The 25,471-nt window shown below is 47.1% G+C and overlaps 1 protein-coding gene across 8 annotated transcripts in view; it reads left to right on the top strand.

Annotated features, from left to right (window-relative positions):
- The window catches only part of SEPTIN6 (septin 6), a 63,718-nt gene that overhangs the window by 28,433 nt on the left and 9,814 nt on the right, over window positions 1-25,471 (top strand). For all 8 annotated transcript variants that reach the window (XM_074359963.1, XM_045510943.2, XM_010947399.3 and 5 more), the window contains exons 4-9: window positions 7,451-7,637; window positions 10,133-10,294; window positions 16,793-16,889; window positions 19,815-19,983; window positions 22,865-22,997; window positions 25,186-25,376. In XM_074359963.1, coding sequence (XP_074216064.1) covers window positions 7,451-7,637; window positions 10,133-10,294; window positions 16,793-16,889; window positions 19,815-19,983; window positions 22,865-22,997; window positions 25,186-25,376 — 939 coding nt within the window. The remainder of the gene's footprint in view (window positions 1-7,450; window positions 7,638-10,132; window positions 10,295-16,792; window positions 16,890-19,814; window positions 19,984-22,864; window positions 22,998-25,185; window positions 25,377-25,471) is intronic.

The following is a 25,471-nucleotide window of genomic DNA, read 5'->3' as shown; positions in this document are numbered from 1 at the left end:
TTCATATTCTCTTTCACCATAAGTTACTACAAGATATTGAATATAGTTCCCTGTGCTATACATTATGAACTTGTTGTTTATCTATCTTAAATATGTTAGTTAGTATCTGCAAATTTCGAACTCCCAATTTATCCGTTTCCACTCCCTTCCTCCTCTGGTAACCATAAGTTTGTTTTCTATGTCTGTGAGTCTATTTCTGTTTTGTAAGCAAGTTCATTTGTCTTTTTTTTTTAGATTCCACATATAAGTGATATATAGTATTTTTCTTTCTCTTTCTGGCTTATTTCATTTAAAATGACAATGTTCAGGTCCATTAGAAAGTCAGTCATTCTTTAACAACTTAATTCTTCATTCTTACTCCTTTTAATCCAGGAAAGGAATCAACAGGTTAGGCAAGGCATTGCGTACCTTCAGTAGAGAAGTCAGAAGTTAGGTTAAATGTTACCGAGTGATCTCATTTTTATAATTAGAGTTTAAGGGGAACAGAAATAGGCAAGCAGGAAAGAGGCAAAAGAGCTGTTTACAAATCCCCACTTGCCAGATGTCATTCCATTTCTATGGGATTGGGGCGAAGGTCCGTCTTCTATATGGCTGACATAGTGGCCATATTCTTAGAGTGGAAGATGTCAACACGGGTTTGTAGTATCTCTTTGCTGACAGTTTTAGTTGCCCGCTTACGTATAAGAGCAGAGCAAGCTACAATTATTTTGATCCCCTCAAAAATATAGATTATGATGAGCAATAGTGTTAATCCCATTCTTTTGAGGCCAGATCTTAGAATTGTGCTAGCCATAGACTCAGTACTGCTCAAGACGGAGCAGCTTATGTCATGGCTGCAGTTTGGTCATCATGCAGTTAGTGTTTTCCCTCTGGAGGCAGTTATAGTATCTATCTATAAACAGCTCAAGAATGTGCATCAGACACTGAAAATTCTGTGACTCTATTATCCTAATCATTACCTACTTGAACCTGCTCTTTTGTGACTTAGGGAGGCCTGGGAAACTTCAGCTTTTCTACAAACAAGAGGCATGGGACATGGAGGAGACTTTGTACTTGGGGAGTCCCCACTGAGTTCTGTTCCTTTTCACCAGAGGTACTAAGAAATAAGGCACAGTCTTTAGTTAAGGAGCTCACAGTTTAGAGGAGGGGACAAACATGTACACAAATTCTACATAATGTGGTAAGTACAATAACAGAGGTATGTGGAGAGGGACTGTGGGAACAGGAAGAGTAGCGATCTGGTGGTGGGAATATAGGTGGGGTGAGTTGCTGAAAGGGGAGAAGAGGTGACCAGGAATGGCTGAGCTAAGTGTTGAAGTTTTTTAGGATGAGTACAAGTTAGCCAGTTGGCTTACAGTGGGTATTCAGGGCACATTTGTTGAATGAATGAATGATATACACACTGATGGGAAAAATAAAATAAACATCTCTAACTTTTCATCATTTAAAAACAAAAGTATCCAGCTCACAGACATAGAAAACAAACTTATGGTTACCAAAGAGGGAAGGGGGGAGGGGTAAATTAGGAGTCTGGGATTAACAGATTCACACTACCGTATATAAAATAGATACAGCAAGGACTTATGGTATAGCATAGGGAACTATATTCAATTCCTTATAATAACCCATTGTTAGAGCAGGCAGATAGTTAGATATGAGCAGAGAAAGGGGGACCCAGGCCAGATGTCAGGAATTGGGCAAAAAGGAGGGAAACCCTTCCCTCCTCAATGAATATTCTGCCCATTCATTTTCACACCTTATGTAACCAACTTGCCAAAGAAACCCAGTGCAGCTGCTCACCTGAGCCTGCCTGCTCTCCCCTTGAGAGTGGACTATCTACCCGTTACTAAATCCTCACTTTACTTTCTTAACCTCCCTGTCTCGTCTCTGAATTCTTTCTGCGATGAGACAAGAACCTAATCACCAGCAACACTATAATGGAGAAGAATCTGAGAAAGAATATATATACATTTATATATAAATATATATTTAATATAGCATATATTGTTATATGTAATGTTATAACATGTAATTATATTATATTATTATTTATATTTATATATATAGCTGAATCACTTTGCTGTATACCTGAAACTAACACAACATTGTAAACCAACTATACTTCAAAAAAATATCCCAAACTATCCATTGAATGTAGTAACTAGGATGCTGGTGAGGGTAGAAAACAGTCTACAGTGTGTTGAGGAATGAACAAGAAGTAAAAATAAATAACTAAATGAATAGATTATTCTTTCAAAAAAATCTCCATCCATCCATTTAAATATTCATTGGGCACATATTATATGCCAGACCCTGTAGTAGGTGCCAAAAACCAAACTTGACTGCTAAGGAAAGAAAAGACACAGGGTAGTAGCTGGGGAGAAATGTGTGGTTGAGAAGGTTTGGGCTGTGAAAAGACTTTTTTTTGAAGTGAGGGAAGACTCAAGCCTGTTCATTGATTGAGGGGAGGGAGTGGTCAGTAGGAGGTGAGGAGCTGATAGATAAAGCAAGGTTCTCAAAGAGCCTGAAAGGAATGAGGTCAAGTACACAAGGGGTGATGGACCTGGAACAGGATGAGAGACCCCTCATCCTCAGAGACTAGGGGGAAACAGGAAAGAGTTGATTTCTTTTTAGAAGGGAGGGAGTAAGGCAGGTCAGGGTGGTGTGAACCTGGTGGCCTTGATTTTGTTGATAAAGTAGAAGGTAAGAGCATCTTGTGAGAGGGAAGGGGTTGTGAATGAGTTTTGGACCTTGAGGAAGGTGGTGAAAGTTTGACGTGGTCAATGAAGGCAGTGGGAGAGGAGTCAATCAAGGCTGAGCAAAGGGATTGTCATGTTGTTTTAAAGGCTTACATGAGGTTGGAGGCCATGAATTTGGGTGCCAAGACCCCAAGTTTTGTGATTGCTTCTAGCCAACTTCAGCCGCAGTGCTGTAGGAGCAGGGAGCAGATCCTGAAATGTGTTCAGCCCAGCAGTTTTGCTAGGCAAGGAGGGTAGAAGGCAGGGGTGCAGTGGGAGGTGAGCTGATAAAAGAACGGCTTGGGGAGTCAATGCTGGGGGTCAGCCTGGGCTGAGAAGGAGGTGAGGCCAGGAAGGGGCTGATACCCTGTGAGATAATGGAGAGGTCAAGGTACCAAAGGATTCTATGAGGTTAAAGATCAGGTTTAGGAAGATTGAAGGCAGAAGAGAGCTGGAAAATTGTGAGGCTGTGGTCAGAGAGTAGGACATTAGAGGATTCTGGGGTGAAGCTGGTCTGGCTAGAGGTAAGGTGTGGAGGTGACTGAAGCAGAGGGAGCTGAGGGTTGGGGAAGTTGAGGCAATGGAGAAATAATGAGGCTGAAGGTTGATGGGTTGTCCACAAGCACGTGGCAGTCACTCCGAATGGGGAGAAATACTGGGGGTTAGGCGCCCCTAGGAGAGGATGAAATAGGTCTCAAATGGAGAAAGGGTTTTGCCCTGAGGTAGAGGAGTAATGATGTTTTCAAGGTTCATCCTGTGGCAGCCTGTATCCGAATTTTCTTCCTTTTAATGGCTGAGTGGTGTTCCATTGTGTAGATATTCCACCTTTGGTTTATTAGTTGATGGACCTTTGAGTTGTTTCCACCTTTGGGCAATTATGAATAGTTTATTGTTTTGCCTTCATTCACTAATTCAATGGCTCAAACCTGTCAAGCTTGTTTCTGCCTCAGCACCATGACATTTGTTACTCTCGCTGCCTGGGATACTTTCCTCCCAGATTCTCCATGACACTGTGATTCTCATCCTTGCAGCTCCAATGTCACATCCTCAGAGAAGCCTTCCCTGATCACTGTGTTTAAAGTAGTTGAACTCTCAGCCACTTTTTATCCCGTTACCCTATTTTATTGTCTTCACACACATTGCTATCTGAAATGAATAAGAAATAGTGCCTAGACCTGGGGCTGTTTTGTAGCTTTGGCCCCTTATGCAATCCAATGAGGCCTATGGGCTCAGAATAACATTTTTAAGTGCCTGAAAACACCAGTGATACCAAAAAATACAGTTACCAAAATATTTTAAAAATTGTGATTTAGTTAATCTATGTGCTTTTCTATTAATCCCTGAATTAAGAATATCTATATGCAGGTCTAATAGCTATTATAATTTGGAAGTTGTGATGATTATAAATGCTGTTTTGAGATATTTGCAACAACTGTAATAGGAAACAAAAATATTGGTGATTTCTATTGGTTATGAAATCATGGGCACTGCTGAAATTATCGTAAGCTGTTACCTACTTTTGTACCTGAAGAGACTGCTAAAACCTCAGTTAGAGCTTAGTGAAAAAGATGGGGGTGTATGTGTGTGTTTTTCTATCTAAGTTCATGGATCCTATAAATTCCATCCATAGATAGACCCCCTTGGAGGTCTGTGGATCCCAGGTTATGAACTCCTACCCTGAAAAGTAAAAGATAAACAGCCGTGATGAGGAGGCGTAGATAGAGTATGTTGGAGCTGGGTTTTGTAAGAGATGGAATAGACCATAGTAAGCTGTGGGAAATGAGCTGGAAAAAAGCTGCTTTTGGGTGTGAGAGATAGAGAAGTTTTCAGTTGAGAAGGGTATGAGAGAAACAGCATCTTTGAAGGGAAGTCAGGTGTCACTTAAAGGAAGGGAGCATTTTGTGAGGAGGTTGCCTATGGGAGTAAGGGGTTTTGTTTACCATGGACTGGGGTCCAGTGAGCACAACAGAGTAGGATGGGGGAGGTGGCCACCATGGGAGGATGAGCCATTGGGAATGGGTTGTGACTCTCACTATATTCCAGATACCATGTCGGACACTGAGGATATAAAGATAGATAATGTGGGCACACACACAACATGGTGACAGTGACATGCGGGTTGGTAAAGAATTACCAGGGACTGAGAAGAGTTTAGGAAAGTTTAATAGGCATGCTGCTTTAGGTAACAGGGGGCTACACAGGCGAGAGGTGCCTGAGGGTAGCCGTGCAGGGTCTTTTATTGAGGGAAGGGGGCTGTGCACACAAGGAATAGGGGCTGCATGATCAATTCATGCACAGGTCCCTGATCTGTCAGGGATTTCTCTGAACAATAGGTTTTAGGACTTTGATAAGGGCAGGATGTGAGGCCTGTCCACCTAGGGTATTGTGAGATGCTATCTCCTGGGGCGATGAGTTTTGTTAGGGTAAACACATATCCAGGGAAGATGTTTTATATCTTGCAGAAATGCAGGTATGTGAAGGGTCCTGCAGGGAGGAGTGGGGGTTAAAGTGTCACTAGGCTCCAGGCACACAGAGAACCCAGGGGTGGGGGTTTTATGACTCCAAAGAGTGCCAGCCAGCTCCACAAATAAGACTCCAGTTATAGGATAAATACGTATGAGGGTTGTAATGTACAACATGACAAATATAACAAACACTGCTGTATGTTGTATAGAAAAATTGTAAAGAGAGTAAATCTTAAGAGTTCTCATCACAAGGAAAAAAAATTTCTATTTCCTTTATTTTATAACCTATATGAGATGACAGATGTCTACCAACCTTAATGTGATAATCACTTCATGATGTATGTAAATCAAATCGCTATGCTGTATACCTTAAACTTATACAGTGCTGTATGTCAATTGTGTTTCAATAAACTGGAAGGAAAAAAGAAAATGCAGGAAAAAGGGGAAAAAATGAAAAAGACAAAGATGAATCACCCATTTAGGATTAGTCTAAACGAAATACTGTTTGTTGGTTGGCTGGTTTGGCTGGTCTGATCAATGCACCTCTTCAGAGACCCCAAGAGCCAGAGACATTAGCAGGAAGATAGGCCCAGGGTATCACTACAGATTCAGCGGAAAAAAGCTAAAAGTGCATTGTTTTCTTTCCTCCTTTCATCCCTTTTGTAGAGCAAAAAACTGAAGTTAAAAAAAAAGATTAGTGTAATGGAGGGGGAAAAAAAATGTAGCAGTGCCGTGATTAGATCATTCAAATGAGCCAATCATCCAAAATTAATTAGATAAACCTAAGGGATGCATCCCTCCGCCCCTACTCCTAATTTTTCAAGAACCTTCTAATGATCTCTGCAACCAAGAGATTCTTTGATGCTACGACCCTTCAGAACAATGTTTGGCTCAGAAGGATCAAAGGAAGAAAGAAAGGACTATATTTTTAGATTTTTCCCTGGGGCTCTAGAGGTACCCGGCTCTCTCCTCTGCATGTAGCTCTCAGAATCTAGAATTGTGTGATTCTTTTTTAAAAAGTTATTTTTCCCTCCTCTACTCAGGGGATCTTTCAAAAAGACGCAGGTTGGAGGCTCCTGCAAGTGAGAGGCATTGGCTGAGCCCAGCCCCTCCTTCGATCATGTTCCCTTCCCATCTGGCAGTGGTATCTGCAAACCCACGGCCCCGGGCCAGATAACAAACCTCTTCTAGCTTGAAGGGAGGAAGCCCCAGATGGAGAGGCAGTGGACAGACAGGGAGATGAGAACAGAGGCAGGGCTGAAGCTAAGCTGACCTAGTTAGAGCAGAAAGGGGCTGCAGGGGGGCAGGAATGGCCCGGGAGAGAAGTGAGAAGCTTCCCAGAACAGGGAGGAGTGAGCCGAGGACTGACTCTTGGCTGAGACTCCCTGCAAGACTTGGAGCCACAAAGGGGAGCTGTGTGTGGAGACTCAGTGAGCCAGGTGTATGTGTCCGTCTGTTGAGGGTGTGTGGGCAGGACTAGCTTTACCAACTTTTATATGAATACTTAGATTTTAAAGTCACAACCTTAAAGGAAACGAGAACTGGAAAAATATCTGTACCTTAGGGGAGTCAAGTGGGGAGCGCCCTGAACCCAGCAAGACTGAGCAGAACCCAGCACGTTCTGATCAGATTCCCCAGTAGCGGGTCAAGGAGAGGTCCTGACCACCACCGTGTATCCCGCTCGTGTATTTAGGCAATGTGGGGGAGATGCAGGAAGCAAAGACAGGGGTCCAGCCTGGAGGGCAATCAGCCCATCCACAGGTACTGCCAATGGGTTCCATACTGCATGGGGGCCCGGGTGACAGGAAAGTGCCCTTCACCATCCCTGCCCTTCACAAGGACACAGTCCATCTGAGGGAACACTAATCCTTGGGAAGCAACGGTAAGCAATCCAATAGCATAATTCTTTTTATGCTCCTCGGTCACAGAAGGGATTTCTAGCATAATTGGGGAAACATGGAGAGGTGGGCATTCATCCAAGCTTTGAGGTCGGGGAGGGCAGGCTTTGGATGAGGAGAGAGAAGCGGGCATTCCAGAGAGAAAACACGCCAATGGGCACACGTTTGGCTCATGTGGGGACCGAAGAGGTGGCCGGCCTGACGGGATCGGAGCCCCCTGAGCAGAGATGGAGAAATCCAGCTGGTTAGGGAATTGGATTACCAGAGGGCATTTTAAATTTCTAAAAGAAACGGTATCAGAATCCAGGTTTTTGAAGTGGTCTGGCCATTTCCCTACTCTCCCTTTTAGCTACAAGCCCATTGTGGAATTCATCGATGCCCAATTCGAGGCCTACCTACAGGAGGAGCTGAAGATCCGCAGGGTACTGCACACCTACCATGACTCCCGCATCCACGCCTGCTTGTACTTCATTGCCCCCACGGGTCATTCCTTGAAGTCTCTGGACCTAGTGACCATGAAGAAGCTGGACAGTAAGGTACGGAGGCAGGCGGGAGGCGGGGCCAGTTGGGCTCCCTCTTCCTGGTCTCTTGTGCAACAGAGCTGCCAGATTCCAGGAGAGGTTCTGCGGCTTCCTCCTCCTAACCTTCATTCCCTGTCTCTCCGTAAAGATGGTCTTATGGTTCCAGCACCTACATTAGATGCTTTGTGATGTCTTCCCAGCCCTGGACATGGTCTGCCCTGAGCTGTCTTTCTGCCCTGATCCCTCTTGGGAATAAAGGTGGATGCAGGCAAGACAGCTGTCCCCGTCTAAGGGTCAGGCTTTGGCAATGGAAACGTGTTTTCCCTTTGTCCTAGTGTTAACTGGCCTGTGCTAGAATCAGACATGCAAGCTTGATTTTGAAAGTTATTATTCTTATTTTCAATATTCATATTTATCATAGCAGCTAACATTTGTTAAACCCTCATCATATGTCATCACTGTCCAAGTACCTCATGGAGTATCTCACTGAATCCTTACAACAACCCTGTAGGGTAAACACTGTCATTATCTCCTATTTTATGGAAGAGGAAACTGAGGCTCTCAGAGGTTAAGTGACATGCTCATTGTCATATAGCTTCTGGCAGCACCTAGATTGGAACTCAGATCTGCGGCACCAGACCTTGGGCCTCCATACTCAGGAGAGACGGCGGTGGGAAGCAGGCATGTCCTGCTTTAAGAGAAACTGAAAAATGCAAGTCCCACATCAGAAGTAAATTAGACAGTGATTCTTCATGTTAAAGGATTATTGGTTGTGCAGAAAAATTGACCACAGGATTCTCTTTTAAAAAAAGCCTAATTACTGGTATATTTCCCCCCAAACATTGCTTATGTGCCTGGCACTGTGATGAGTATTTTACATGCATTATTTTTATTTCATCCTTCCAATAATCCAGTGTGCAGGGTACTCTTATTTTTCCCATTTTTCACATGGGGAAACTGAGGCACAGTCGGGTAGCTTGCTCAAGGTCAGACAAATTGTCGTGATTCTGGGACTCAGACTGAGCTCTCTGACTCCAGGGTATTGTATTTTATAAAAAATTCTACTTCATTTGCAGTTGTTGAGTAGCACATCCACTCTAAAAACTGAGTTACAGCTATCATCAAAGTAGGAGCCGTCTTTCATTTTTCACAGCAATGAGTTCACTGTCCATGAGTCACAGGCCGCTTGGGAAATGTCGCCATGCCACACACATCTTGAATAGGGCAGCAGAGAGCCACGCGGCTGGTGGCCTGGCTGGTAGGTGGGTGGGCTGAGTCAGGTAGGCAGGCTTCGGCATACGAGGAGGGACGAGGTGAGAAGTGACAAGAGCTGGCTCTGCCTGCTGTTTCACCTTGGCAAGGGCTTTGACCCCCCACCCCCTAAAGACTTCAAGGGAGGTGCCTCCAAGGTCCAGTCTTTCTCTGACCAGCACAAGAAGCTGTGGTGTCAGCCTTTTGAGGCACTCCTAAGATAGTGCAAAGGAGGCAGGATTTGTGTTAAGCCTAGAGCTCCTTTTGGGGCCCGGGTACCACCCATGCTAGCCCCTTGGAGTCTGCTGGCAGGACTGACTGTGCTGTCTGTGTGAACCTGAGCTTAGCTGTGCTGTCTCACTAGGGCGTGTGCATTTCAAATTTCTTTACCTTCCGGCAGTAAAAGCCTTGTCCCTTCTTCAAGGAATTTCAAGGATTAACGTTCAGGTGTACTGAACTTTGGGGTGACATTAGGCCTTTCTCCTGCTGTCCAAAATTGGGCATTTATACCTGCTTTCTTTATGCAGAAATTAATCACAAGATTCTGGCGTTATAACTCTTTTTGTCTAAGTCTCAGATCAAATTGGTAACAGAGGGTCATCTTCACGTCAGCAGGTGAGTTCATTGGTGTTTGCTGCCAGAAAGAGGACCGGGTATGGCTCTTCACAGAGCCCTGCCCTGCCATCGCCCTTGTGGTGTCTTTCACACTGGCTAGGGCTAGCTTGTGCCAGATGGGTTGGGACAGTTTACTGTTAGCAAGGAGTGGCTACCTCTTCCTTTGTCACCGCAGATTCCCATCATCTTTCTGCTTCGAACCACCCAAGCAGTGACCTTGATATTTAGATATCATGCAGCCCATCCATTTGGATCTGAACTGGTAGGTAGCTCATGGTTAAGACTCTGGACTTAGGAAGAAGACTAAACTTGGATCTGGATCCCTGTTCTGCTACTTACCTGTTCTGTAGCCTTGGACAAGCTACTTAGCCTCTCTGTGCCTCAGTTCCTCATTGGTAAAATAGTGGTACTAATACCTCCTGGGAGGTTTATTTGTCAGGGTTAATTGTGTTAATCCATGTAAAGCACTGGGTTCAGTGCCCAGCACATTGTCGTTTATTATATTGCTATTTGGCTACAGAGGTGGCCAGTCCTGGATCACTGGGTTGAGCTGCTCCCGCTGGCAGCTGGTAGAAGTCCTAGTTCATGCTGCCATCGGCCGCAGATGACCAACAATGATGCCACTTTGCTCCTCCCTTCCCTAGGTGAACATCATCCCCATCATTGCCAAATCAGATGCCATTTCTAAGAGTGAGCTAACGAAGTTCAAAATCAAAATCACTAGCGAACTGGTCAGCAACGGAGTCCAGATCTACCAGTTTCCTACAGATGATGAGTCGGTGGCAGAGATCAACGGAACCATGAACGTGAGTGGGAGCACAGGGGTTCAACTTTCTGTCCATTTGCTCTTTATGATGAGGATGATGATAATGTTACCAAACAGCAGTCAAACATCACCATCCATCTTAGGGTAGTCAACTCTTGATTATTTGAGTCTCAGGTATTCATGAGAAAAAATCCAGAAGCAAATAACTCCTCTCTCCCAGCAGTGGGTAGTTCAAAGCTTCAGAGATGCAGAGATTGATAGCCAGAGACTGAGAAAGGGAAAGGCTGACTCCAAGGAGCGGCTAGAGCAGGGGATTCAGACCTCTCCTTCTATCCTCCTCTTTGCTGCCCCTCTGGTCTCGGCTAGGCCGTCCCCAGGGGACTGCTGGAAAGGCAAACAGTCTTTGTCTCTGACCAAAACAGTGCTGCAACGATTGATGTGGCGAAAGAAGGAAAGGCTGAAAAAGTTGGCTGGTTTCAGAGACTCGAGAATCTGTACTCAGATCATCAATCATTTTTCCTCTGCCCCTGGGAGGAAAATGACATGTAGCCTCCCATTTTTCTGGTGACTAGAGAAATGTTATTTTTAAGTTTCAAGCTTATGCTTTGCTTTATTAGATGTGTGTGTGAATGAATCGGGGGGAAAAAAAAACCCTAACCACTTGCCATCTTTCCTCGCCTCCCCCACTTCCCCTCCTAAAGGAGTGAGTAATGAAGAAGGCAGAGAGTCAAACATCTCCTCATGCGTCTTTACAATGTGTTGATGCTGTTGCTGTGAAATCTTCAATGTTGTGATTTCAAGGAGACAGCTAATAGCTTACAGAAAGCCTCTGCTTTGGGAACAGATTTCTTCTTCTCTATCGAGAGGCATCAGTTTTTCCTAATGACATAATGCCTGGGTATAGCCAAACTCAGGAAAGCCTTGTAATAAAAGCCATTTTTAGAAAACTTTCCTGCTGCCACCGCCCTCTAAGTTATCATTATAGCATCAGCTGCCACTTCCTATGAATTGGCCAACAAATTAGCATAGCGGGGCAGCAAGTCATTGTCTCGCCTGACTTCCTGCTCATCAGTACACCCGAGATATGTTTGTGTTTAGAAGTCCCTCATCATCTTTGACATATCTGGCCCGGGATAGAGCTGTGTGGACTGTGGTAGGTGGAGTTGTAGCCTCTCTGACTGGTTGTGGGCATTAAAAAACTGAAAAAAAGAATTAGTACTTATCCTCTCCAGCACTCAGGGTGTTTTGATGGAAACTAGCTTCTGTCATGATGAGAAAACCCGAACGGGTGCCTAGTTTGCAGAAAAATTGGAGCCTAGAGAGAAGTCTCATCAGGTGTCGCTGGCACTGATGTCTGGGAGCACCTAGTCACCTCAGAACATCGGGCTCCATAGATAACTTCCAAACTCTGATTCCCCAAGTCCTTAGGCAGCCTTCAGGCTTGTGGCTTGCTTTACTAAGAGTAGACAGGGGCAAAGAGTCCTTAGCAACCTCAGGGCGTCACACAAAACAACCTCTCACTGCATCGTGGATCAGGAGTGACAAATATTTGCAGCTCTGCCCTTGGCTGGGCTCTGGCCCCTTACTGGAAACTTGGGCAGGCTCAGCCTCAAGGTCAGAAACTTCCTATGCTACGAAGCAACAGTGCTCAGCTCTGCTGTTCTGGCTGTGAAGGGGCTCTGGGTCTTTTCTTACAATAATCCAAAGTTTGCCAGTGTTTCACTTTGTAAAACTAAATTTGGGTGGCTTCAGGGTTACCCCTACAATAGCATCGCTCAGCACACATTCCCTTGCGTTCCACCATGCTTTTTTGAGCAGGAAAGATGGATGGCTCACAGCTAGTGCGCCTGGGACTGGGCATGCATGAGGGAGCAGGGTGTGCATGTGAATGCTGTGTGTTCTGTGTGTTGTGATGGGGGAAAGGGTGGGGAGTCGCTACTATCAAATACATACCCAGGATTGCTCAGCCTGCCTGCCAGTGGAACAACTGTGTCAAACTGGGTCTTCGAACAAGCCGTGGCCTATGAAGCTGCATCATCAGAGACCTGGGCTTGGGTGGTAGGAGGAATGGGTGCTGGCCTTTCAATTCTGGATTTGACTCCAGCCCCACAGCCTCAGCCACCCCAGCCAATTGTCATGGGAACCGGATTGGAAGAGTGGAAGAAGCCTCTTGCCCAAGTGGAGAAGACCGGACAGTCCTCTCACGGCTCCCCATTAGGGATTTTCATGGCAGAAAATGAGAGTCTTGAGGTCTCGGCCACCCCCTTGGCTTCTGAGTGGCTCTGAAAACACTTATTTCGGCTTGAAGGGGCGAGCAAAGGGAGGGAGAGGTTTGGTTGCATGCCACTTTCAGCCTCTGCTCTAATAGCTCTCAAGGTTGTAGACTTTAATGCTGAAGATTGCTGTGTTGTTCAAGTCAAATGTTGTTCTTTGAATGGTTCAAACCATGGTCAGGGACCCAGGGAATAGGCCCTGTTACTTGACTCAGCTTAGTCGGTTGGCCGCCTGTGAAGTCTTTGGTTTTCCCACACATTTGGGCCCAGTGAGAGCACATGGGTGACCAGTAAGGTCACAGGGAGACCCCTAGGCCAAGCCTGTCCCTCCTCCTGAGGCAGCAGTACCATTTCCATTGTTTGCACATCCTTTTGTGCAAATCACCACCAAGGGTTGACTTGAGAGTGAATCAGACAATGCTCAGTCTGATTTGCTCAGTCACCGGTAGGAGCCTGGAATGGAGGCAGCATAACCAGCAGCATGACTGGGGAGGAGGAAACCATGCCCACTCAGGATGTATCAGATGAGGAATAAAAGCTCCTGACAGCCTATTTCACTGGCTAAGGGGAATGGTCATCTAACCTCCCTATTATAACGTGGGTAGTGGAACCAGAATAGAATAATTCATGCCACTTGGATCATCAACCACCTTAAAATGTACCAAGAGGAACTTAAGGTACACACCAGGCTGTAAAGACAGTGAATCTGGGAACAGACTCCCAAGAGGGGGCTTGGGACTGTCATTTTTTTAATTTTATTTTTTATTGAAATGTAGTTGATTTGTTGATTTACAGTGTTAGTTTCAGGTGTAGAGCAAAGTGGTTCAGTTTTATATATATATATTCAGATTCTTTTCCATTATAGCTTATTACAAGGAATTGAATATAGTTCCTTGTGCTATACAATAGGTCCTTGCTGTCTATTTTATATACAGTAGTGTGCATCTGTTTATCCCAAACTCCTAATTTACCCTTCCCTCCACTGCTTGGGACTACATCTTGTTGGAGTTTTTTGAGACTGGGGCATCAAAGGTAAGAAAAAGTCAGACACAGTCCCCTTAGGAACCTGGCCGTGTTTCAGCAGCAGCGCACTGTCTTGCATCTGCCAGTCTCCTCCCTGGGCCCACACAGACAAACTGTCACCCTCATGGGCGGGGTTGGTTGGAGGGTTTGCCTTCTCCCTGCTTTGCTGGACTCTATTCTGGCTGTCAGAGCCATCAGTCTCTCAAAAGCAGCAGAAAGAGGGCAAGGGCTGGCCCCGTGATTTCCTGCCCTTCAGGATTAGCTGGCTTCCAGCAGACGTCATTTAGCCATGAGGCTGCCTCGGGTGGCTGGGAGAGGCTGGCACCTGCATCGCAGTGTCCTTGCTGCTCCCTGGGAAGATTTGCGCACAGGAATCAGGGACCTGGGCACCTCGGTTAACTTTTCTGTGCACCGGTTTTCCAAATCACGAATGAGCTTTATAATAACTGCCTTGTAAGGCTGTTGTAGAATCAAATGGAATCTCCTTGGGAGCACTTGGAAATGATATCCTTGGATATACTTATCAGAACAGACTTTGATGCCAGTTGCAAAGGAGTGTGCTGTGGGAGGTCTTGGGAGCTCTCTAAAGCTGCCTTCGTGGGGGCTGTGTGTTTTAGAGCAGGGAGGGATAAAATGACAGCAGTTTAAGGAAGAGGGGAAGCAAGTGACCCTGTCATTCTAACTAACAATGTCTTTTGCAGCTAAAAATAACAGACCCAAGGGAGTACTGACTTTTTTTTAATGCCTTTATTCTCTTCTTGGGTTTTTTTTTTTGTTTTTTTTTTTTTTGCTCTTGAGCCTAGAGAGTTACTTCTCACTTCACATGCCCTCCTCTATCACTTTCAGCTAAGATGCAAGAATGGTTGAGAATGATACACGCCTGGCTCTCTTTCTCACCTCCTCCCTTGGTCTAGCCCTCTGCCATCACTGCTCCTTCGCTCTTTATGTTGTGTGACCGAAGCTTTGGAGTCTCTGCATGAGGGGCAACGTTTTCCCAGAAAGCTTGGGTGTGGTTTTGAGGCTCCTGACATGTCTTGGGTCCCTGAGGTGCAATGAATTGTGCCCAGGTTACCCCCCAGTAAAGCCAGCTGGCAGAGGTCAGAGATGCCCCAGCCCTTAGGCAAGGTTTTCAGGAATTCATTGCTCCTCCCACCCTGCTCCCTGTGTTGCATGCCTAATGACCCTCTTGATCATTCCCCTACTAGGACTGCTGAAACATTTCCCACCTCCACTCCTTTCCCATCTTCCATATCCATAACCTCTTTCCCTCTTTCCTCTGTTTTCAGGGACCATCTGATTTCTGATTTCAGGGACCGTCAGCAGAGTGGGAAGGGGTGGGGGAACACCTGAGATGATCACAGAGAGCAGCTGAGGGAGGGTGAAGGAAGAGCCCCTTCAGTTGGATGGCCAAGCACCTTGGGGAGGCGGAGGTGAGCAGATGTCCTAGAGCTGAGCTCTCGATTAACTCCTGTGTTCTTCCATTTTGAAGAACATTCCTGGGTGCGGAGCTAGAGAACGAAGAGGAAGGATTAGCTGTGAGATCAGCGTGTAGATTTGAACTGCCTCTTACGACCTGGCCTTGCATGGCCAGTTCACCCCTGGGTTTAGAGCTCTTTCCTCATCTGTTGCCCAAACCCGCCAAAGAGGAGGGGCAGACCAGCAAGGGTGGGCTTTGAAGTCAGAGAAACTTAGATTCCACCCCTAGCTCTGCCTCTCTGGACCTCAATTTCCTCTTCTATAAAATGAGGATAATGAGAATACCTACCTCATAGTGTTGTTGTAAAGATTCAACCTGATAATGCAACAAAGAGCACCTGGTTTGTGGTATACGGAACTGCTGCTAATAGCAACTGTAGCTCCTGATCCCATTAGTACGATCGCTACTACCCACTCTGTGAAGCCGGCTTTGACTTCCCAGGAAATTAGCTGCCCCTTCCTCTGAGTTCCTCCAGCCCTCAAGCCTCTGTTTATAGTCTGGCCCCTCCTGTATTATCATTGTTGCCGTGCCTCTCCCCTACCAGACAGGGCACTCGCCAGGGGCAGGCTCTGAGCTTTTTCAATGTTGTATTCTTCTTAATGCCTGGCACATAGTAGGAGCTCAGTAAATATGTGTAGAATGGATGAGTGAGCAAGTGGGTCATATCTGAGATCAAGGCCTGTTTCTCCAAGCAGGCTAAGAAAGCCTGCTCCAGTGGACTTTTGGCTCATCCATGTAAAGCCCTTTGCGGTAAAGCCCCACCTGGGATCACCTGGCTTGTAAACACAGTATTTATTCAGTGCTTCCACTTGGCCAGTGGTGACTCAGCACATAGAACCTGGCCAGCTCCCTGCGGAAGAGGGGCCATGAGTGCTTCCCACACCCCACGCTACCTACTCGGGGCAGCTGCGTCTTCTCTGCTGCACGAAGCCAACCTCATCAGCCGGGCCCTGCTCCTCATCACCCTCTCCCCTGTGAGCACCAAGCTCATACTCCCGTTTGTACTTTTCTTTCCTCTCCTACTCCCGTGGCTGTGCCACTACCGTTCAAGGAGTATTTATTAAGCACCAACTGTGCACAGGGCATCAGACCATACACTTGAGTCCTTAGGCATATTCTGTCTTAGGTGATTTGGGGTATATGATTCAGTCTTCCCCCAATCCAGATTGTAAGCTCCCAGAGGGCAAGGGAGTGCATCTTCTTTTCCTTTTTTTCCCTTACAGCACCTGAAATAGAGCCCAGCAAGTGATGGGCACATGGGTAAATCCTTAGGGACTTGACTTCTTGGCTCAAGAGTTCAATGCAAGCTCTTGCTCTGGGGAAGGATGAGAACCAGGAGTGTGCATCGCAGTCAGCAGTGTGGTCTCAGTATGTGCCTATTCTCGGGGCTCTCACACTCCAGGAAGAGGGGCACTGATCCCAGCCACCTCGGTTCTCCTTTAGTCTCTGTGCACCTGGAAGAGAGACTGAATAGCTTGCTCGTCTGGGTATCTGCTTATTATTCTGCGTATTTTCTGTCTTTGTTCCCTCTGCACTTGGCTGTGTCCTGTTACCTTCTACTGTGAATTTCTGAATGGCAGAAGCTTGGACTAGGCCTCGTCTCCCCACACAGCTCGGGAGCTTAAGAAATGCCACTTGATGATGACAACAGCGAGGGACACCGCGGTGGGAGGACCAAGGCCCCGGCGATGAGCAGCAGTTGTACCGGGGGATGCTCAGCACCTTTCCCCTGGAGTTCTGAGCTTCTGTCTGCCTCCTGTTTCAGGCCCACCTGCCGTTTGCTGTCATTGGCAGCACAGAAGAACTGAAGATAGGCAACAAGATGATGAAGGCACGGCAGTACCCCTGGGGCACGGTGCAAGGTGAGTGAGTCTCCAGGAGACGGGCTGCTCTCAGGGATTCCCTTGATCTGTCTCTTTGATTGTCCCTAGCCACTATGTGACTGTGTGACCCTAACTTGTCCCTGATCTTTACTGATTCAGCTTGGGCCCTTTGACCCCCTCATGGGGGTTGCCAGCCAGCAAACTCTGGCTCTGTACCTGGATTCTCTGCAGCTAGCAGGCTCTCTTTGTCTCCAACGGAGAAAGCATTCTTAAGACAAAAACAAATGTAGTCATAGGAAAGTAGGAAAGAGTGTGCGAGCAAGCATGTGTACCCACCAGAGTGTATCCGGAGATGTACAAGAATGTCCACAGCAGTGTTGTTCATAATAGCAAATACTTAGAAACAACCCAGATCTCCATTAGTGATAGATTAGATGAATTGCAGAATGTTCATATAATGGGATATTATACAGTAGCAAAAATGAATGGACTATGGTTACATCTACAGGAAAGCATCTCAGAAACATAACATTGAGCTAAGTAAATCATAGAATACAGGCTGTATGAATCTATTATATGAATTCCAAAAGTCGACAAGACTAAACAAGATATATACCTTGAGGAATTCATGCATAAGTGGTAAAACTATAAAGAAAAACAAAGGAAGGCTCGCCTCCAAAGTCTGGAGAGTGGTTAAGTCTTGTTGCAGGGACGGAGAGGTGTGCGATCAGGAAGGGACACAAAGGGACTTCTAGGGCACTTGGTGATGTTTCACCTGGGCCGTGGATACACTGCTATTCATTTAAAAAAATTCATTAGATCACACCTTTCAAGCACTCTTTTATATGTATGATTATTTTGCGATTTAAGAACAGACGTATTGTCTACAGGCTCAAGAAAGTTCCTTTTATAGTCTGCCTGACACGTGTTAAGTAAGTTACCCTTGGTAGTAGTCAGTTCAGTGGATAAACCCAGGCCCAAGACATTGCCATGAGTAGAAGAGGAGTCTGGTTCTCTGAGTCTCCAGCTATATGCTGGGTGGCAGATGGCAGGGGCATTGTGTGTGAGAGGGTGGCTGGTTCCCCGCCAACTCATCCCTGCCACTGAGCAAGCACCCAAAAGCAGGTGGGAGGTTGTCCATGTCGCATCAAAGGCTGACATGTTCTAGGACACACCAGAGACACTCTGGTAGTAGCTGGCTTTTCCACCGGTATGACAGCACTGGTTATCAGAGCTGTGCTAGATTTTCATCTTCTCTACCACTTGGGGCCAGGGATGCTCCTCTAGGAACATTTGCAGATGGTTTCTGGACCAACAGTCTCACCCTGGGAATGAACTTGTAGTCTGAGAGACGGGAAGTTGAGGTGAAATGAGGAGACGCTAGCAGACGTGGTCCCAGTGACTCCCCCTGGTTCAGACCACCTGAGCCTAACCAACAAAGGGGCTTTTGAAAGTGTTTCTTGTAAGTCTGAGTTCACTGTTCTGTTTGAGTGAGAGAAGCTGTCCACTGTCTGGTCCTTGCAGGGGCCTTGGAGTCACTTCTTCTGACTGGTTGCCAAGGACCACTCTCCTGAGATGGAGGAGGTCCTGGGAAGCTGATCTGTTCTGTGACAGCATATCAGCGAGGGCCTTTCTCCCACAGGCAAAAGGTCTTAAGCAGAGGGGTTCTGCAGGCTGATCTGGGCTTTGGAAAGATTGCTCTGACGACCACAAGGCAGTCTGCTGCAACTTTCCCCGACCCTGTCATCCCAGACCCCCTCCCTGTCCCCCACAACCTTCACCCAGACCCGTGAGGCAGAATCTGGGCTGACTGTGCCTTTTCATCATCTGAGACGCCACTGTCCTGGTGTGGTCAGGCCAGACACCCCCATCCCAGCAAGGTGGAGCCATGCCTGGAGACACGTGTGGGAGCACTGCTCACACCCTTATCTTCCAACCAGAAGTTCCTTTGCTGGGATTGGGGCCACATGTCCATCCTTCTTGGCCACTGCCCCAAATGCAGACCTTTACCATACTCTTTTGAGGAGGGAGCTTGTTCACTTAGGCTGGAAAGTGGGGCCTATTCTGTCCTGATCACCAATGCTGCTGTCAGGCTATTATCCACCCTCTAAAAACACCTCCATTGAAGCTTCTGTCATCTAGATGGGCCATGCCTGTGCTCCACACCCCTCCTTGTCCCTGTCCTATTGATGTCCTCATTCTTCCCCCTTGTTCTTTGGACTTTGGCACCTGGTCATAGCCTTGGCCTCTCCTTTAGATGACCTGGATTGGAATCCTAACTGCAACTTTTTAGCTATGGAAACTTGCCTAACTTCATCGAAGCCTTGCAAGGAGTCCCTTATCCGCCTGATGAATTCTTAGTCTTCCTTAAAGAGTCATCTTAGGGGTCTGTCGCCTTTTTGGTGAAGTCTTCACTCGCCCCAGAGTTCTCAGGCCCCCCTCTGCTAGGCTTTCGTTGCACCTTGGCTGTATACCTCCATGGTGGTAACCTTTGCTTTGTATTCTATTCGTCTATTTGTGTCTATTCTTCCACTAAATGGAAGCCCTATGAGCAAGACTTCATAACTTTGTTTCTGAATTCCCAGTGCCTCATACAATCCTGCAGAGATTCTGCAAGTATTTCTTGGATGGATGGCTAAATGTGCATTTGCCATCATCCTGAAAGTGGTGCAGAGCAAAGCAAACTCTCCTATGAGTGTCAGATCGGTGAATTTGGGTTGAGGTGCTACTGAGTGTCTTCTTAGATATTTTTAGGGCACTACAGTTTCCCATTACTGTCATTCTTGGCACTTTTCATTTGTCTTTTTAGTAGAAAAGCCAATTAAGAGGCAAAATCACAAGCTCTGTATACAAAGATCAAAAGTCAAGGTTGCTGTTAGACATTTCACCTCTTGTTTCATCCATTTCTGCTTCTTCTGGCCTTCCTTTCAATGTACTTTCCATACCCCCACCCCGGCCATGCAGTTGAAAATGAAGCTCACTGCGACTTTGTGAAGCTGCGAGAAATGCTGATCCGGGTCAACATGGAGGATCTCCGGGAGCAGACCCACAGCCGCCACTATGAGCTGTACCGCCGCTGTAAGCTGGAGGAGATGGGCTTCAAGGACACCGACCCCGATAGCAAGCCCTTCAGGTACCTCTCCCCCCAGCCCAGCCCAGCCCATCCCAGCCCAGCCCAGCCCAGCTCAGCCCACCCAGGGGGTGTGGATGCCTCGCCCTGCAGAATTCACAGGGGAAGCGAGACAAGGGTGCCCAGACCCAGAGCTGTGGGGCTAAGTCACTTGCCAGTTCCGCTTGCCCGTACTTTCTTGGCCTCGGCACACCTGCCAGGCGAGCTGTGGCAGGGCGGGCTTCATAAGCGCTGCTGCCCTGCTTCTAAGAGCAGGGCCAGGGAGGGGGCCAGGGGACCAGCAGAGCCGATGGTCTCGCTGCCACAAGTAGATGTGTGGCAGCTGCCAGCCCTGAGCCTGGGCCTTCTTCCTCCACGTGCCAGTTTGTGCCTGGCCTCTGCCCCACTTTCTTCATCAGGCTCCGGCTGCTCTGTTGGGTTTCCAGTCTGTTCTTTACCTCCCTCCTCCCCAATATCAAAATCAGATGGGACCAGACAACAGTCATTGCAAATGTGTCAAACCTCTGGCTCTTCATTCGCTGTTGTTAGTATTTGCGTTCAAGTGTGAGTTTTGTTTTGACCACAGGATGTTACTAATCATTAACATTTCAAATCAGAATCTAAGATGCTTTCAGAGAAGAGGAATGTTTTTGAAAGTATTGCTTCAAATGCTTTCAAGTAACCATGCTGATGGGAGTTACATGTTTAAGTATCCGATCTCTATGCATGATGTGTGACATAAGCCCTACCTTGTAAATGATGGTGTGGTGCCCTTCGTTGGAGCTCACATCTCCTTTTAGGAAATGTCAGGCCTTGGTAAGTGAGTGAGGGGAATGCTTGTGGGCTAAGAAGGCCTTCAAATGGCTTCTGAGATCCCAGAGGACTTGCTCACAGCAGAAAGCCAGCCTGGGGGCAAAGCATAGCCAGTCCTTTGGGGATACCTTGTTCTGGAGGGGCGGGCTCACTCCCGTTCATGGACAGGGGCTGCTGGAGCCCCTGGGGTTGGAGGAAAACGTGCTTGTCTCTCTGGTGTGTGTTCCCTTAGCTTTCTGGCTCCCTCCCCTCTGAGAGCTTTAATCTGCATCTGCAGGGGGTAAGAGGTGTCATCTAGTCCCCTCCCCTCCTTGACTGCATCCTGACTACCTCTGTTTCCCACATTCTCGCCCTCTGCACACTTTCTCTGCTGGCTCCTTTCCATGTTGCAGGCAGACATCTTCATCCTAAAGAAACTCCCTCACCCTGCTCCTTGTCACCAGTCTTCATCCTGTCAAGGAGTTTGGCTCCTATAGGAAGGAGAAAGAATTGTTCTATAATTACTTGGCTTCTGCCCCCACCATGTTGCTGAATGGAGATGCCTCTCTCCAAGGTCAGCAGCCACATACTCGTGGCCAATTACACTGTGGCCTCTGAGTTCCATCTTTTTGGATCTCAGCACAGTGTTCGATACCCCTCCCCACTGCCTCCTTCCTGAAACTCTCTCTGCTTTGGCTTTTATAGCACTTATCTGGCTGGGTTTAGTCCTCTCTCATGTGCAACTCCTTCTCAGCTTTATTGGCCGGTTCATTTTGTTCAGTGTAGTCCTTTGCATGTTCTTTCCTAGGGCCTCTGCTCCTTTCACTCTCAATTCTTTTTGCAGCTGGTTGTTTCTACCCTCACAGCCCTAATTACCACCCAGAAATAGGTGACTCCCAAGCTAAAATCTTACTTTTGAGCTCCAAATTGAGTGATCCCCCTGCTTACTGGAAATTTTCACTTGGACATCTCATAGAGGATGTACCTAAAACTCAAGTTGCCTAAAATTTAATTCATCTCTTCCCCTCTTAAACATACTCCTCCAGTGTTCCCTGCCACAGTGCACGGTGCCACCATCCACCTGGTTGCCCAGGTAAAAAATCAAAATCATCTTTGACTCCTTCCAAGTCTTGGGAGTTCTGCTTCCCTTACTGTTCTCCTGTTCCCCCACCCCCTACCACCCCTTAACATTCAGAGCTCATCATTTCTTACTTGGATCGTTAGAAAGTCCGTCCTTCACACAACACCCAGAATGGTCTTTCCCATTTTCAAATTAGATCAAGTCAGCCCTGCTTAAAACCCTGCTGTGGATAAACATCCACATCTTAACAAAGCATCCAGCACCTGCTCTCTCCTGCCTACTCAGGAGCCTCATCTCCCACCGCTGCAGCCCTGTGGGACCCGGTTGACTACCCAGGTGTGCCATTCCTTCTCCACATATGCCTTTTCACAGGCTGCCCTCTGTGGAGCACACAGCCTCTTCTTTACCAGGCTAATTCCTATTTCTTGAAGACTAAGTCCAGGCCAGGGGCAGGGAGACTTAGCCCAAGCATCTTGAACTAGACTGTGAATTCTTTGATGGCAGGCACAGTGGCTGTTGACTCTAGATGTTGACTCATGAGCATACCGTCACTTAATCCTGTGTCCAGCACATGGTCGAGTCTCAAGTGTTTGTTGAAATCATTCATTAATGTCAGTTTCAAAGCCAGGACCTGGTAGCATAGGGCAAGTGGAAGGACCTAGATTATGAAACAAGAGAGCCAGCTTCCCGTCCCAGCTCTGCCTCTAATAGCTGTGTGATCTTGAGCAAGTCACTTCACTTCTCTGGGCCTGTTTCCTTCTCTGTAAAATCAGGGTATAGAAGCAAATGTTCTAAGTCACTCCCAGTTCCAAAGCTCTCCGGTTCACCAGGGCTGTCCCATCCCCCCTGGCACCCTGTGACCCTGCTGTCATGTGCCAAGCCAGGTGCCCACAGCTTTGTGGTCCTGCTTCTGCACCTCTCTCAGAATTGAGGAAGGGAGGATGGGGGCACCTGGGAAGGATCAATGGGGCCAGTTTTCATCAAATAGGAGCCATTCTAAAGGCAGGGGAATTAATCTGACCATGTTCTCAGTTTACAGGAGACATATGAGGCCAAAAGGAATGAGTTCCTAGGGGAGCTGCAGAAAAAAGAAGAAGAGATGAGACAGATGTTCGTCCAGAGAGTCAAAGAAAAAGAAGCTGAACTTAAAGAGGCAGAGAAAGAGGTAAATGTGAGCCTGCTTGCCAGGTGGGAAGGAAAAGGAGGCTGAACTTGGGCAAGACGGAGGTTTCTGCCCCAAGAGAGCAGCCCAGGGAGTCTTGCAGCCTCTCGGCAGGAATGGGGCACGGCCTCTGCAGCCCTGCCTTGGCTGGCGCAGAGAAGGCTATGAGATCTGTGTCTTCTCAATCCCTCATTCCCCAAGGCTTGGATATTTTCTCATTCTCTGTTATTTAATTCTCTAGAACCACACTGTCCCATATGGTAGCTGCTAGCCCACATGGCTATTTAAATTTAAATGAACTAAAATCAAATAAAATTTAAATCTCAGTTTATCCATTGCATTAGCCACATTTCAAATGCTCAATCCTCATGTGACTAGTGGCTCTCAGATACTGAACATTTCCAGCCTCGCAGAAAGTTCTGTTGGGTGGCGCAGCTCAAGAGTCAGGATCTGGCATGGCCCCTTAAGGCCAGGTGCGGGCTAATTTTCTCCCCTTCCTGGGAGTTTGGAGCTCATTAGGGACAGTTGGTCACTTTCTTGGCTGTCCTGCCCCATCCTACCTGCTCTGACGGCCATGGGGAAAGGTGGTCCTGGTGAGTCCTGGGTACCTTGCTGAATCCGAAACCAGTGACAGCTGGAGCACTTCCCCATCCACTTGGACATTCTGTTCCATTTCATGCTGGTGTTAGAGAAACATCTGTGCGGCTCTAGTGAGTTTTTAAGCTAAGGCTTGATGGTCTATCTGGGGATTTCATTACTTAAGCCGTGACTAATAGAATGCAGTTAGTCCTGTAACCATCGCCTTGCCTCCAAGGCCCCACTACCGATTCCCCAACTGCTGCCAGATTAACTGGCTTCAGCCACAGTTTTGGTCATGTCAGCAACTGCTTCAGCTCTCTGGGCCTCAAAAGCCATAAAGAAAGGAAGCACTTAATTACTTCCCAAGTCTCTTCCTCTTTTAATCTGCTGTGACGCTCCGGGGTTATTGCCAAAGCCTGTGTGTGGCAAGAGTATTGACTTCACTTCAGTTTCACTTTTCAAAAGAAAAATGTCACCCAGTACTTTTAGGAAGAGAGGTGAGGGATCTAAAAGACAGATAAATGAAGGAAAGGCCAGTGAACAAAAGCCACATGAAAGCAACTGATCAGCAGAGCTTCACCACCACCCGAGCCCATGTGACCAGTGAAAGCTGATTTACTCAGCAAGTCTGTCACCTACCACTCCTTACTCCGTGACAGTTCCGGATGACCTGCAGGGCACCCAGCCTCCTTCACGGGGTGCCGTGAGTGCTGCAGAGCCCTCAGTTCTCTCCCGAATCCCCCAAAGAAAGAGAAATGATGCTTGATTGGCTCTCACTCTTCAGGGTAGTTTATCACATTCTAGTTTGTTACCACCTACCCCCCTGGCTGCCTGATCCACTTAACACAGTGGCATGCTGGAATATTCTTGCTCTTTTCCTTTGGGTCTGTGGCTCTGTTCGGGGCTAGTTAAGTCTCCCTTTGCTCAAAGCTGAGGTTTCTGTGCTCATTCCATTTTCTAAAATTCTTTTATCTCCTTCCGTGTCCAAGGACAAGTGTTTTCTTTGACTGGCTTCGGCGTTGCAGGAGTTTTCTCTGCAATCCCCGACGAGCCTCTGTGATTGGAGCCCCTTTTATATGGAGAAATCTCATTATATAATCATCTAAAGAAGGGCTTGACCTTGGGTGAATTCCTTAAACTTCTCCTACCTTCTGTTTCCTAATAAAAGGCAGATAATAACAGAACCTACCTCAGAGGGTTGTTGTGATGATTAAATGAGTTAATACATATAAAGTGCTTATAAAAGCCAGTACCTGGCCTATAATAAGCACTCAATAAATGTTCTATATTATAATTGATGTTATTATTAACCATATGTAGTAACTATGGGGACTCTTTTAAATAAAATGCTTGATTAAGCAGAACGCACAGTTCCTTGACCGTATTCAGGAGCAGAACTGTGGAGGAAAAATGGCAGGAGGAGAGAACTCTCCAGAACATGGTGCCCTTTGCTGCCATCATAGCCATCCCTGGCTGAAATGTCTCCTCAGGTCCCAGGGTCCTGCAGGGTCGCAAGCTTGCCCATCCCCACCCCATCCCTGGGTTTGGCTCCACTGGGCTGTGCTCCTGGGGCAGGGGATCTCTCCCCAAACTTCCTGTGTTTCCCTGCCAGCTGCATGAGAAGTTCGACCGTCTGAAGAAACTTCACCAGGACGAGAAGAAGAAGCTGGAGGATAAGAAGAAATCCCTGGATGATGAAGTGAACGCTTTCAAACAGAGAAAGACGGCAGCTGAGCTGCTCCAGTCCCAGGGCTCCCAGGCTGGAGGCTCACAGACTCTGAAAAGAGACAAAGAGAAGAAAAAGTAAGTGGTAGGGTGCTCTGGGGCGAGGGCTTTTTTCTTCTCCTGCTCATCCCTTCAGGGTGGTGACCAGAGGCCAACTGTGGGCTGATAGGCTC

The sequence above is a fragment of the Camelus bactrianus genome, chromosome X, assembly GCF_048773025.1.
Source record: "Camelus bactrianus isolate YW-2024 breed Bactrian camel chromosome X, ASM4877302v1, whole genome shotgun sequence".
NCBI lineage: Eukaryota > Metazoa > Chordata > Mammalia > Artiodactyla > Camelidae > Camelus > Camelus bactrianus.
Note: the sequence above shows the minus strand (reverse complement) of the source record. Positions and strands in the feature narration are given on the sequence as shown.